Raw genomic sequence first — 15,361 nt, forward strand, 5'->3', positions numbered from 1 at the left:
AGAGGGAACCAGACAAAGAAGAGGTGGACCAGACGAAGAAGAGGGAACCAGACGAGGAAGAGGGAACCAGACGAGGAAGAGGGCACCAGACGAGGAAGAGGAACCTGACGAGGAAGAGGGAACCAGACGAAGAAGAGGGCACCAGATGAGGTAGAGGGAACCAGACGAGGAAGAGGGAACCAGACGAAAAAGAGGGCACCAGATGAGGTAGAGGGAACCAGACGAGGAAGAGGGAACCAGACGAAAAAGAGGGAACCAGATGAGGTAGAGGGATCCAGACGAGGAAGAGGGAACCAGACGAGGAAGAGGGATCCAGACGAAAAAGAAGGAACCAGATGAGGTAGAGGGAACCAGACGAGGAAGAGGGAACCAGACGAGGAAGAGGGAACCAGACGAAAAAGAGGGAACCAGATGAGGTAGAGGGAACCAGACGAGGAAGAGGGAACCAGACGAGGAAGAGGGCACCAGACGAGGAAGAGGGCACCAGACGAGGAAGAGGGAACCAGACGAGGAAGAGGGAACCAGACGAAAAAGAGGTAACCAGATGAGGAAGAGGGAACCAGACGCGGAAGAGGGAACCAGACGAGGAAGAGGGCACCAGACGAAGAAGAGGGAACCAGACGAAGAAGAGGGCACCAGACGAGGAAGAGGGAACCTGATGAGGAAGAGGGAACCAGACGAAGAAGAGGACACCAGACGAGGAAGAGGGAACCAGACGAGGAAGAGGGCACCAGATGAGGAAGAGGGCACCAGACGAGGAAGAGGGAACCAGACGAGGAAGAGGGAACCAGACGAAAAAGAGGTAACCAGATGAGGAAGAGGGAACCAGACGCGGAAGAGGGAACCAGACGAGGAAGAGGGCACCAGACGAAAAAGAGGGAACCAGATGAGGTAGAGGGATCCAGACGAGGAAGAGGGAACCAGACGAGGAAGAGGGATCCAGACGAAAAAGAGGGAACCAGATGAGGTAGAGGGAACCAGACGAGGAAGAGGGAACCAGATGAGGAAGAGGGCACCAGACGAGGAAGAGGGAACCAGACGAGGAAGAGGGAACCAGACGAAAAAGAGGTAACCAGATGAGGAAGAGGGAACCAGACGAAGAAGAGGACACCAGACGAGGAAGAGGGAACCAGACGAGGAAGAGGGAACCAGACGCGGAAGAGGGCACCAGACGAAGAAGAGGGAACCTGATGAGGAAGAGGGAACCAGACGAAGAAAAGGACACCAGACGAGGAAGAGGGAACCAGACGAGGAAGAGGGAACCAGATGAGGAAGAGGGAACCAGACGAGGAAGAGGGCACCAGACGAAAAAGAGGGAACCAGATGAGGAAGAGGGAACCAGACGAAGAAGAGGACACCAGACGAGGAAGAGGGAACCAGACGAAAAAGAGGGAACCAGATGAGGTAGAGGGATCCAGACGAGGAAGAGGGAACCAGACGAGGAAGAGGGATCCAGACGAAGAAGAGGGAATCAGACGAAGAAGAGGGAACCAGACGAGGAAGAGGGAACCAGACGAGGAAGAGGGCACCAGACGAGGAAGAGGAACCTGACGAGGAAGAGGGAACCAGACGAATACGTATTAAGAACCCACAGAGAGGTCTAGTCAGGCAGCAGAGGGAACCAGACGAGGAAGAGGGAACCAGACGAGGAAGAGGGAACCAGACAAAGAAGAGGTGGACCAGACGAAGAAGAGGGAACCAGACGAGGAAGAGGGAACCAGATGAGGAAGAGGGCACCAGACGAGGAAGAGGAACCTGACGAGGAAGAGGGAACCAGACGAAGAAGAGGGCACCAGATGAGGTAGAGGGAACCAGACGAGGAAGAGGGAACCAGACGAAAAAGAGGGAACCAGATGAGGTAGAGGGATCCAGACGAGGAAGAGGGAACCAGACGAGGAAGAGGGATCCAGACGAAAAAGAAGGAACCAGATGAGGTAGAGGGAACCAGACGAGGAAGAGGGAACCAGACGAGGAAGAGGGAACCAGACGAAAAAGAGGGAACCAGATGAGGTAGAGGGAACCAGACGAGGAAGAGGGAACCAGACGAGGAAGAGGGAACCAGATGAGGAAGAGGGCACCAGACGAGGAAGAGGGAACCAGACGAGGAAGAGGGAACCAGACGAAAAAGAGGTAACCAGATGAGGAAGAGGGAACCAGACGAGGAAGAGGGAACCAGACGAGGAAGAGGGCACCAGACGAAGAAGAGGGAACCAGACGAAGAAGAGGGCACCAGACGAGGAAGAGGGAACCAGACGAGGAAGAGGGAACCAGACGAAGAAGAGGACACCAGACGAGGAAGAGGGAACCAGACGAGGAAGAGGGAACCAGATGAGGAAGAGGGCACCAGACGAGGAAGAGGGAACCAGACGAGGAAGAGGGAACCAGACGAAAAAGAGGGAACCAGATGAGGAAGAGGGAACCAGACGAGGAAGAGGGAACCAGACGAGGAAGAGGGCACCAGACGAAAAAGAGGGAACCAGATGAGGTAGAGGGATCCAGACGAGGAAGAGGGAACCAGACGAGGAAGAGGGATCCAGACGAAAAAGAGGGAACCAGATGAGGTAGAGGGAACCAGACGAGGAAGAGGGAACCAGATGAGGAAGAGGGCACCAGACGAGGAAGAGGGAACCAGACGAGGAAGAGGGAACCAGACGAAAAAGAGGGAACCAGATGAGGAAGAGGGAACCAGACGAAGAAGAGGACACCAGACGAGGAAGAGGGAACCAGACGAGGAAGAGGGAACCAGACGCGGAAGAGGGCACCAGACGAAGAAGAGGGAACCTGATGAGGAAGAGGGAACCAGACGAAGAAAAGGACACCAGACGAGGAAGAGGGAACCAGACGAGGAAGAGGGAACCAGATGAGGAAGAGGGAACCAGACGAGGAAGAGGGCACCAGACGAAAAAGAGGGAACCAGATGAGGAAGAGGGAACCAGACGAAGAAGAGGACACCAGACGAGGAAGAGGGAACCAGACGAAAAAGAGGGAACCAGATGAGGTAGAGGGATCCAGACGAGGAAGAGGGAACCAGACGAGGAAGAGGGATCCAGACGAAGAAGAGGGAATCAGACGAAGAAGAGGGAACCAGACGAGGAAGAGGGAACCAGACGAGGAAGAGGGCACCAGACGAGGAAGAGGAACCTGACGAGGAAGAGGGAACCAGACGAATACGTATTAAGAACCCACAGAGAGGTCTAGTCAGGCAGCAGAGGGAACCAGACGAGGAAGAGGGAACCAGACGAGGAAGAGGGAACCAGACAAAGAAGAGGTGGACCAGACGAAGAAGAGGGAACCAGACGAGGAAGAGGGAACCAGATGAGGAAGAGGGCACCAGACGAGGAAGAGGAACCTGACGAGGAAGAGGGAACCAGACGAAGAAGAGGGCACCAGATGAGGTAGAGGGAACCAGACGAGGAAGAGGGAACCAGACGAAAAAGAGGGAACCAGATGAGGTAGAGGGATCCAGACGAGGAAGAGGGAACCAGACGAGGAAGAGGGATCCAGACGAAAAAGAAGGAACCAGATGAGGTAGAGGGAACCAGACGAGGAAGAGGGAACCAGACGAGGAAGAGGGAACCAGACGAAAAAGAGGGAACCAGATGAGGTAGAGGGAACCAGACGAGGAAGAGGGAACCAGACGAGGAAGAGGGCACCAGATGAGGAAGAGGGCACCAGACGAGGAAGAGGGAACCAGACGAGGAAGAGGGAACCAGACGAAAAAGAGGTAACCAGATGAGGAAGAGGGAACCAGACGCGGAAGAGGGAACCAGACGAGGAAGAGGGCACCAGACGAAGAAGAGGGAACCAGACGAAGAAGAGGGCACCAGACGAGGAAGAGGGAACCTGATGAGGAAGAGGGAACCAGACGAAGAAGAGGACACCAGACGAGGAAGAGGGAACCAGACGAGGAAGAGGGCACCAGATGAGGAAGAGGGCACCAGACGAGGAAGAGGGAACCAGACGAGGAAGAGGGAACCAGACGAAAAAGAGGTAACCAGATGAGGAAGAGGGAACCAGACGCGGAAGAGGGAACCAGACGAGGAAGAGGGCACCAGACGAAAAAGAGGGAACCAGATGAGGTAGAGGGAACCAGACGAGGAAGAGGGAACCAGATGAGGAAGAGGGCACCAGACGAGGAAGAGGGAACCAGACGAGGAAGAGGGAACCAGACGAAAAAGAGGTAACCAGATGAGGAAGAGGGAACCAGACGAAGAAGAGGACACCAGACGAGGAAGAGGAAACCAGACGAGGAAGAGGGAACCAGACGCGGAAGAGGGCACCAGACGAAGAAGAGGGAACCAGATGAGGAAGAGGGAACCAGACGAAGAAGAGGACACCAGACGAGGAAGAGGGAACCAGACGAGGAAGAGGGAACCAGACGCGGAAGAGGGCACCAGACGAAGAAGAGGGAACCAGATGAGGAAGAGGGAACCAGATGAAGAAGAGGACACCAGACGAGGAAGAGGGAACCAGACGAGGAAGAGGGAACCAGACGCGGAAGAGGGCACCAGACGAAGAAGAGGGAACCTGATGAGGAAGAGGGAACCAGACGAAGAAGAGGACACCAGACGAGGAAGAGGGAACCAGACGAGGAAGAGGGAACCAGACGCGGAAGAGGGCACCAGACGAAGAAGAGGGAACCTGATGAGGAAGAGGGAACCAGACGAAGAAGAGGACACCAGACGAGGAAGAGGGAACCAGACGAGGAAGAGGGCACCATATGAGGAAGAGGGAACCAGACGAGGAAGAGGGAACCAGACGAAGAAGAGGGAACCAGACGAAGAAGAGGGAACCAGACGAGGAAGAGGGAACCAGACGAAGAAGATGGAACCAGACGAAGAAGAGGGCCCCAGACGAGGAAGAGGGAACCTGACGAGGAAGAGGGAACCAGACGAAGAAGAGGGCACCAGACGCGGAAGAGGAAACCAGACGAGGAAGAGGGAACCAGACGAGGAAGAGGGCACCAGACGAAGAAGAGGGAACCAGACGAGGAAGAGGGAACCAGACGAGGAAGAGGGAACCAGATGAGGAAGAGGGAACCAGACGAGGAAGAGGGCACCAGATGCGGAAGAGGGCACGATCTTATCCTGCTTACCAGAAACGCACCTGGAGAAGGCCAAGAGTCGTGCTGAGAGAACTGGGAGAACTGGGAGAATGATCTGGCAGTGAGTGTACCAGAGGGAGGGGCTTATATACCAGAGGGAGGAGCTTATATACCAGAGGGAGGAGCTTATATACAGGAAGGAGGAAGTGCAGCAGAGTGGCGGTGAGAGTGATGGAGATGATGAGGTGGGCGTGACCAACCGGAACTGTGACAACAATATAATATAAATAAAATACGAGCACACACAAAAAACCCAGATACAAAAAATATGAATAATGAAAAAAGAATTCCCCTTTTCTGACCATCACTTTCCAATAAAGTAAGAAAGCCAAAAGAATAATCGTACAGTAATAACACATACATATAATATTATGATTCAAATCTTTATTTAATCTTCAAAAGGAATGAGAATAATAATTAAAATAATTATAATAATATGTTCATGTGATGTTTGAAACATAAAGTTCAGAATACAAAGAAGATCTGATGATCAGCTGTGAGGGTTTGACCTCTGACCCCGAGACAGGAAGTGGAGAAGCTGAGCTGACGCTTCACTTCCTGTAGAACAAGAACACGCCCCACAAACAGAAGAACTTCACTTCCTGTAGAACAAGAACACGCCCCACAAACAGAAGAACTTCACTTCCTGTAGAACAAGAACACGCCCCACAAACAGAAGAACTTCACTTCCTCTCGTCGGCGGCGAGCAGGACGGCGGCGGCGCTCGCATTGGCTTCCTGCAGCAACAGCGCTGCTCGTTTCTGAGTCTGCAAACAAAACATTCATCACAGTTATTGATTATTATTCTGCATTCATTTCAACAAACATCACTCGAAGAGCACAGACGTACCGCCATCTTGAAGGCATCGTCGGTGACGTCTTTGAGGTTGATGGTGACGTTGTAGTACGCTCCGAAAACAGCCGCCTCCAACGCTTTAGCTGCCACCTGCAGGAGGAAACTTCAAATTAAAGGTTTATTTCATCTTTTATTCTGAAAACAGCTGCCTCCAACGCTTTAGCTGACACCTGCAGACACAGACTTAAAAATAAAGGTTTATTTAATGTTTTATTTTGAAAACAGCCGCCTCCAACGCTTTAGCTGACACCTGCAGACACAGACTTCAAAATAAAGGTTTATTTAATGTTTTATTTTGAAAACAGCCGCCTCCGACGCTTTAGCTGCCACCTGCAGACACAGACTTCAAAATAAAGGTTTATTTCATGTTTTATTTTGAAAACAGCCGCCTCCGACGCTTTAGCTGCCACCTGCAGACACAGACTTCAAAATAAAGGTTTATTTCATGTTTTATTTTGAAAACAGCCGCCTCCGATGCTTTAACTGCCACCTGCAGACACAGACTTCAAAATAAAGGTGTATAAGGTTTCATTAAAATGTTCCTTTCTGAACTAAAAGCGGTGTTTCAGGTCTTTTGGTCACCTGAGTGTCCGACTTGCAGGCGATGTTTCCGTAGACGACCATTTCCTTCAGAGGCGACCAGAGGACGCTGATCCTGTCAGCCAGAGCCAAGGGCACGGCCGCCGCCCGCTGGAGGCCCGCCTGCAGGGCCGCCTCCCTCCTGGTTTTGATTATAGGTAATAGATTATGGGTTATAGGTTATAGGTTATAGGGCTAGGTTATAGATTATAGGTTATAGGTTATAGATTATAGGTTATAGGGCTAGGTTATAGATTATAGATTATAGGTTATAGATTATAGGTTATAGGTTATAGGTTATGTATTATAGATTATAGGTTATAGATTATAGGTTATAGGTTATAGGTTATAGATTATAGGTTATAGGTTATAGATTATAGGTTAAAGGTTATAGGTTATAGATTATAGATTATATGCTATAGGTTATAGGTTATAGGTTATAGATTATAGATTACATGTTATAGGTTATAGATTGTAGGTTATAGGTTATAGGTTATGGGTTATATATTATAGATTATAGGTTATATATTATAGATTATAGGTTAAAGGTTATAGGTTATAGATTATAGATTATATGTTATAGGTTATAGATTGTAGGTTATAGGTTATAGGTTATGGGTTATATATTATAGATTATAGGTTATATATTATAGTTTATAGGTTATAGATTATAGGTGATAGATTATAGATTATAGGTTATAGATTATAGGTTATAGGTTATAGATTATAGATTATAGGTTATAGATTATAGATTATAGGTTATAGATTATAGGTTATAGGGCTAAGTTATAGATTATAGGTTATAGGTTATAGATTATAGATTATATGTTATAGGTTATAGATTGTAGATAATAGGTTATAGATTATAGATTGTAGGTTATAGGTCATAAATTATAGATTATAGGTCATAGATTATAGGTTATAGGTTATAGATTATAGGTTATAGTTTATAGGTTGTAGATTATATATTATAGGTTATAGATTATAGATATAGATGATAGGTTATAGGTTATAGATTATAGATTATAGGTTATAGGTTATAATACACTCCACATACAGAAATTGTGTATGTATACATACATATGTATATATGTAGATATACATATGTATATACATATGTATATCTACATATGTATTTACACATAAAGGTATCATTCTTAGGGTTAGGCGATGCACCTCTGCTTCTCCTCGGCCGTATTCTTGGGCATCTTCAGCGCCGCCTGCGGAGAGAGACAGAGGTTGAGTATTGACTGTTGAAGATGTCAGATGATGAACATGAGGATGAAGAAGTGGCGGCGGGACTCCACCATGTAGCTGCTGAAGGCCAAAGAGTCGGCGTCCACCATCAGCAGCAGCTCACTGGCGGCCTGATGGAACGGAGGAATCAGCCTCCTCATCTCGCCGTCCAGCTCCTCAAACTGCCTCTTCCCGTAAGTCATCTGACCCACCATGCTGCCCAGCGCCGCCCCCTGGAGCGGGAGGGGAGTACTGTGTGAGGTAGCGCTTTATACTGTGTGAGGTACTACTTTATACTGTGTGAGGTACTACTTTATACTGTGTGAGGTACTACTTTATACTGTGTGAGGTACTACTATATACTGTGTGAGGTACTTCTATATACTGTGTAAGGTATTACTTTATATTGTGTGAGGTACCACTTTATACTGTGTGAGGTACTACTTTATACTGTGATGTAAATATACCATGTTATTCTGTGATGTGTACTACTCTATACCATAATTTATTGATGATGTATTCACTAGTATAATGATGTGTATTCGTGTACCAGAGCAGCGATGGCAGCAGAAACCGATCCTCCTCCAGGAGCCGCCGACCGAGCAGCGACACTCTGAACGAACTGCTGCAGAGAAAGAGACACCAGACGGCTGTCCTCCGGGGAGCTCACCATGTACCTGCACAGGTAACCAGGTAACCAGGTGAGCACCTTTACCCACTGCATATGACACCAGTCACATGTAACCAGGTAAACAGGTAAACAGGTAATCAGGTACCCAGGTAACCATGTGACCAGGTAACCAGGTGACCAGGTGACCAGGTGACCAGGTAACCAGGTGAGCACCTTTACCCCCTGCGTATGACACCAGTCACATGTAACCAGGTAACCAGGTAAACAGGTAATCAGGTAACCAGGCAACCAGGTGACCAGGTAACCAGGTGACCAGGTGACCAGTTAACCAGGTGACCAGGTGAGCACCTTTACCCACTGCGTATGACACCAGTCACATGTAACCAGGTAACAGGTAACCAGGTGACCAGGTAACCAGGTAACCAGGTGACCAGGTAACCAGATGACCAGGTAACCAGGTGACCAGGTATCCAGGTAACCAGGTAACCAGGTGACCAGGTGAGCACCTTTACCCACTGCGTATGACACCAGTCACATGTAACCAGGTAACCAGGTGACTAGATACCCAGGTAACCAGGTGACCAGGTGACCAGGTAACCAGGTGACCAGGTAACCAGATGACCAGGTAACCAGCTAACCAGGTGACCAGGTGAGCACCTTTACCCACTGCGTATGACACCAGTCACATGTAAGCAGGTAACCAGATGACCAGGTAACCAGGTAACCAGGTGACCAGGTGACCAGGTGACCAGGTAACCAGGTAACCAGGTGACCAGGTGACCAGGTGACCAGGTAACCAGGTAACCTTTACCCACTGCGTATGACACCAGTCACAGGTAAACATTTAACCCTGCTACCTCATTCTGCTGAAGACCAGTCCATATACATATATACACGTATACACATGTATATATACACATAATGCACATACACATGTGTGTATAAAGACTCACTCTATGATCCTCTCCTTTGGGTTGAACGGGCCGAGAGAGTCCAGGCCGAGTTTACTGACCACCTGAGGACACAAAGAGACCTTTCCTCATTCAACTTTACCTGTAGTTAAAGTAGAATATTTAATGTATTTATATATATATATATATATATATATATATATATATATATATATATATATATATATGGTCTCTCACCAGCCGGACTTTGTGCTCCTCTTCAACAATGAAGAGTCCGTCTCTCTGGATGTAGAAGGCAGCCGAGTCCAGCACGGCCTTCAGAGGGATCAGACCTACGATCTGAGAGCCCACCACCGGCAGCTTCAGGTCCTGAACACATCCATCAATGATCAGACAATCGTTCAACATCTACTTGTTGATTCTAACTTTTGAAACATTTGTGACCTCTGACCTCAGCGACCCTGCAGACCTCCTGGTGCACGGTGTGGAGGGGGGTCAGCTCGTAGTCCAGGATGTTGGTGGACACCTGGGCGATGTTGGCTTCGTCCAGGTACCAGCCCATCCCCTGCACCTTCTGTAGCAGTCCCGGCTGGTCAGGAGACAGGGAGAGGTCACTAGAGGTCAGGTAGAGGTCACTAGAGATCTGAGAAAGGTCCCTAGAGGATGGGGAGGGGGTCACTAGACATCGGGGAGAGGTCACTAGAGGACAGGGAGGGGTCACTAGAGGTCATTAGAGGTCACTAGAGATCTGAGAGAGGTCCCTAAAAGACAGGGAAGGGTCACTATAGGTCATTAGAGGTCACTAGAGGTCAGGGAGAGGTCACTAGAAGTCAGGGAGAGGTCACTAGAAGTCATTAGGGGTCATTAGAGGTCAGAGAGAGGTCACTAGAGGTCAGGGAGAGGTCACTAGAGGTCAGGGAGAGGTCACTAGAAGTCAGGGAGAGGTCACTAGAAGTCAGGGAGAGGTCACGACAAGTCATTAGAGGTCATTTGAGATCACTAGAGGTCAGGGAGAGGTCACTAGGTAATCTGAAGATGGGTTACTAATCGTCTCCATGGCCATTAAACCATGTATATATACATATATATATATATATATATATATATATATATATATATATATATATATATATATAGGGCTGGGCAAAGTTGAACAAATTTAACTGATTAATCGCATAATTTTTCTGAGATTAATCGCATTATGCGCCAAATTCCACAATGAAGTAAAAACTAGTGTATTGTGTGCTTTTATTTTAAAGTAATGTTATCAGAACAATATAACACTCTGGAGCAAAAGCAAGTTATCAACAGAATATACATCTAAAATATATGCTAGGGAAGAAAAAAAATATGTATTTTATTTTAATGCTTCTATATGACTGGTCATTCAATTAAATATTGTATTTATTTTCAGATGTTATAGACTATTTTATTATAATGTGAAACAGCTTAATATCATGCTGAAGAAGAAACATTTGTCTTTTATCAGGAACAACATAAACAGTCTGTTCAGTAGTAAGGGTCCCTGTGAGGGACAAGCCCCTCCTTCTTTTGTCATGTTCAGTAGTAAGGGTCCCTGTGAGGGACAAGCCACTCCTTCTTTTGTCATGTTCAGTAGTAAGGGTCCCTGTGAGGGACAAGCCCCTTATTCTTTTGTCATGTTCAGTAGTAAGGGTCCCTGTGAGGGACAAGCCCCTCCTTCTTTTGTCATGTTCAGTAGTAAGGGTCCCTGTGAGGGACAAGCCACTCCTTCTTTTGTCATGTTCAGTAGTAAGGGTCCCTGTGAGGGACAAGCCCCTCCTTCTTTTGTCATGTTCAGTAGTAAGGGTCCCTGTGAGGGACAAGCCACTCCTTCTTTTGTCATGTTCAGTAGTAAGGGTCCCTGTGAGGGACAAGCCACTCCTTCTTTTGTCATGTTCAGTTTGTTGCTGACCTTAAAGATGAATGTTAAAGACCAGCAATTGATTAACTTCATACAAAAGCAATCAGTGCTTTTGATCTTGTTCAGTTCAGTTGTTCCTACTCAATGAGAAAAGTCCAGTCTGTGTTGGGCTGCGTAAGCGCGCACATATGTAAACTGCCTTCAAAGTAAAAGCAGTGCCGTTGTATTGCATTCATGGCGTGCATCTTATTTATTTCTCTTTTTTGATTGACCTCATGCGGGCCGGACTGGGAGAGCCGTAAGATGCCCAGGTCTGAACTACGCCGTCTGGGAGAGATTTAAAGTGCAGCACCTGTGAGCGGCAGCATTAAGCCCCTCCAATGCAAAAAAAGTTAACGCATGATCAAATTTGCTGCATTCACGTGCCCAACCCTAATAAATATATATATATAGATTCATATATATATTTTGGTAAATATATTATATATTTTGTATTAAATGAGAGTCTGTTTTTAATAGCTGAACATTTCAAAGAATGAACGTTTTCAAACATACTGAGGTGGAGACACCTCAAACAGAGGACAGACATTGAGAAACCAAACTCCCAGCATGCACCTGGTCTTTCCCGCGGCCCTGCTCTCTGACGTCCAGGGCGATGCGGTGCGCCTGCTCTTTGGTGGCGATCAGGTTCACGTTGTAGGCGATGAGGAACTTGCGAGCGCCCGTTACCGTGGCGCCCCAAGATGGTATGAACACAGCGGGGCCGAAGTCAGGTGACCAGTCGGCCAGTTTCAACTGGTGGAGGAAAGAGTTCAATTATATTCTCAGATTGTGTTTTCCAGGACTTTTATTTTGAAACTACAACACAGGAAACCTGTTGACGATCAGTTCGGTCCTCCTGAAGATTAAAATGTCTTTTGGAATCACTCAACACACTTTGCTTGTTACTGGTCTGCTACATTTCCCACAATGCATTGGCTGAAGACATAGTTAAGGACAGACAGAAAGTAGCCTTCATAATAAAAGAGTAAGTTGTGTCTCACCTTGTCAGGTAGAGCTTCGTACTCTCCGGTTCGCACAGACGGAAGACTTCTTCTGATTTCCTTTCGTGCTGCTTCTCCATAAAGAAACACTGAAGACATGAAGGGCTTATTAAATATGTAATAACCAGTCAATAACCAGTTATTAACCCGATAGTAACGTATATGTAATAACAGTTAATAACCAGTTATTAACCCGATAGTAACGTATATGTAATAACAGTTAATAACCAGTTATCAACCCGATAGTAACATATATGTAATAACAGTTAATAACCAGTTATTAACCCGATAGTAACATATATGTAATAATCAGTTAATAACCAGTTATTAACCCAATAGTAACGTACATGTAATAACAGTTAATAACCAGTTATTAACCCAATAGTAACATATATGTAATAACCAGTTAATAACCAGTTATTAACCCGATAGCAACATACATGTAATAACCTTATTAACCCGATAGTAATGTGTATATAATGATTGTTAATAACCAGTTGTTAACCCAATAGTAACGTATATGTAATAACAGTTAATGAGCAGTTATTAACCCAATAAGTAACGTGTATGTAATAACCAGTTAATAACCAGTTATTAACCCAAAAGTAACGTATATGTAATAACAGTTAATAACCAGTTATTAACCCGATAGTAACATATATGTAATAACCAGTTAATAACCAGTTATTAACCCGATAGTAACATATACGTAATTACCTTATTAACCCGATAGTAATGTGTATATAATAATAGTTAATAACCAGTTATTAACCCGATAGTAACGTATATGTAATAACCAGTTAATAACCAGTTATTAACCCGATAGTAACGTATATGTAAAAGCTAGTGATGGTGAGATGAAGCTTCCTGAAGCATTGAAGCTTTCCATCCAATTGGTTCGTTCATGGACCGAAGCTTCATGGAGCTTCATTTGCTCTACTGCGCCACCAAGTGGACAATACTTGTAAAACAGGCAGAGTGATCATAACGACACCATGGCTTTGGTGTGTGAAGCTTCAAATTGAACAAATTATGTTTATGATGCCAATACATCAATTATTAACTTATTAATATTGTGTCTATCTTTATGATATAATGGCGGGATCAAAATCAAAACTCGAAACCAATTGGGAGAGGGTTGTGATGTGACTGTGGGTCAGTGGTTAGAATATCAGACTTTCAGTCAGAGGATCGGTGATTCGAGCCTTGACTCCGCTAGTCCATGTTGATGTGTCCAATTTTGTTAAAGTAAGAATAAGAACTTTTCCACAGTGCTGGGCTTTTTGAGACTATTTCGCCTGCTTTATAAAATACCCTTTCACCCTTTCGAACGTCACCACATACGTCATCGACACGAGCCTCGATACGCTTCACCAAAATCTACCTGGATTACTCGCCACGCGCATCGAAGCCTCGACACGAAAGGACACATCACTAGTATTAACCTTATTAACCCGATAGTAATGTGTATATAATAATAGTTAATAACCAGTTATTAACCCGATAGTAATGTGTATATAATAATAGTTAATAACCAGTTATTAACCCGATAGTAACGTATATGTAATAACCATGGGATGAATGGGTGAATGATGTCATGTAGTGTTAAAGCGCTTTGACTGGTCGGAAGACTAGAAAAGCGCGAATCAAGTACGGGTCCATTTACCATTTACATGTAATGATCAGTTACCTGATGGTAACAAATATGTAATAAACAGTTAATAACCAATTATTAACCCGATAGTAACGTATATGTAATAATGAGCTAATAACCAGTTATTAAGCCTGATGGTAACATATGTAATAACCAGTTATTAACCAATTATGAATAGTCAATTATTCATAATATATTAATTAGACATTAATTTGTTATGAGAAATGTATCTATAAATTAATAATCAGTGAATAATAGGGTATTAATAATAGATGTATTAGTTAGTATTAAGGCGGTACTTCACCGGGGACGTGCAGCATCTCTGCCAGTTTCTGTCCGAACTCTTCAGCGCAGTGGACGCAGTCGTCCATGGAGACGTTCTGGACGGGGATGAAGGGACAGACGTCCAGCGCTCCGGTCCGAGGATGCTCACCTGAACAGGTAACACACGTCAGCTGTTTCATGTTGTGAGGAAGAAGTACCTGCTCACCTGAACAGATAACAGGTTTCCTGTGGGACCTTTTCACCTGAACAGGTAACACGTGTCCTGTGGGACCTTTTCACCTGAACAGGTAACAGGTTTCCTGTGGGACCTTTTCACCTGAACAGGTAACACGTGTCCTGTGGGACCTTTTCACCTGAACAGGTAACACGTGTCCTGGGACCTCACCTGAGTGCTTGCTCATGTCGATGAGGCTGAAGGCCTGCCGGGCGGCGTTCAGCGCCCCCTCCACCACGGCTGCAGGTGAGCCCACGAAGGTGTAGACCGTCCTGTTGGTGGAGGCCCCGGGGTCCACGTCCAGCAGGCTGCAGCCCGCGGTGCCAGAGACGGCTGCTGCGATGGCATCGATCACCTGACACACAAATCAATAATCATGTGGAATGTTTATTATTCCTATTTATAATGGTCATTCAAAAGCATCAGGCTCTTTCAGAAGCAGGTACAAGTTCAAAAAAGGGAGCATGAATATTTACAATTGGGTCTACTGAATATAAAAATTTATACTTCCCTTGAGTATCTACAGCCTGAAAGTACTACTAAACCATCCGTTGACTGAGGAACTATATGATTAACATGAATATATAACAGTGATTATGAAATAGTTTAAACGACTCACCTCTTTGTTTCGCCCCTCGGAGAAGTTGGGGACACACTCCACCAACTGAGCCATGACGCCTGAGACTGGATGAAGAGACTCTGCAGGTCTAACTCTGCAGGTCTAACTCCACCCCCCAAAACCCCAAACCCCCGACTCGTCCTCTCAGAGTCCAGCGTGTTGAATGATTAACTGACTGTGGGTCAGCTGACAGAGTACACAGCGTCTACTTATTAACACAGCAGTCCTCAGTACTTTGATGAACTCTCTGGGAGGTCAAAGGTCCGGGTCAAAGGTCACGGATTATAAACTCCTCTCAGAGTGAGTTCATTGTTTTAGAAGTTACATTTGAGTGAGGACACAAAGAC

At 46.0% G+C, this 15,361-nt stretch overlaps 1 protein-coding gene across 1 annotated transcript; it reads right to left on the reverse strand.

Annotated features, from left to right (window-relative positions):
- Positions 1 to 5,593: 5,593 nt before the first annotated feature.
- ftcd (formimidoyltransferase cyclodeaminase) lies at positions 5,594 to 15,068 on the reverse strand (the record flags this gene model as incomplete). Its single annotated transcript, XM_079236663.1, has 14 exons — positions 5,594 to 5,871; positions 5,955 to 6,050; positions 6,543 to 6,681; positions 7,716 to 7,759; positions 7,847 to 8,008; positions 8,326 to 8,452; positions 9,360 to 9,421; positions 9,555 to 9,686; positions 9,769 to 9,906; positions 11,815 to 11,994; positions 12,243 to 12,331; positions 14,201 to 14,329; positions 14,567 to 14,750; positions 15,015 to 15,068. 14 exons carry the CDS (start codon positions 15,066 to 15,068, stop codon positions 5,788 to 5,790), a joined length of 1,620 nt encoding a protein of 539 aa, XP_079092789.1. The 3' UTR covers positions 5,594 to 5,787.
- Between the last annotated feature and the right edge of the window lie 293 nt (positions 15,069 to 15,361).

The sequence above is a fragment of the Taurulus bubalis genome (assembly GCF_910589615.1).
Source record: "Taurulus bubalis genome assembly, chromosome: 21".
NCBI classification, from domain to species: domain Eukaryota; kingdom Metazoa; phylum Chordata; class Actinopteri; order Perciformes; family Cottidae; genus Taurulus; species Taurulus bubalis.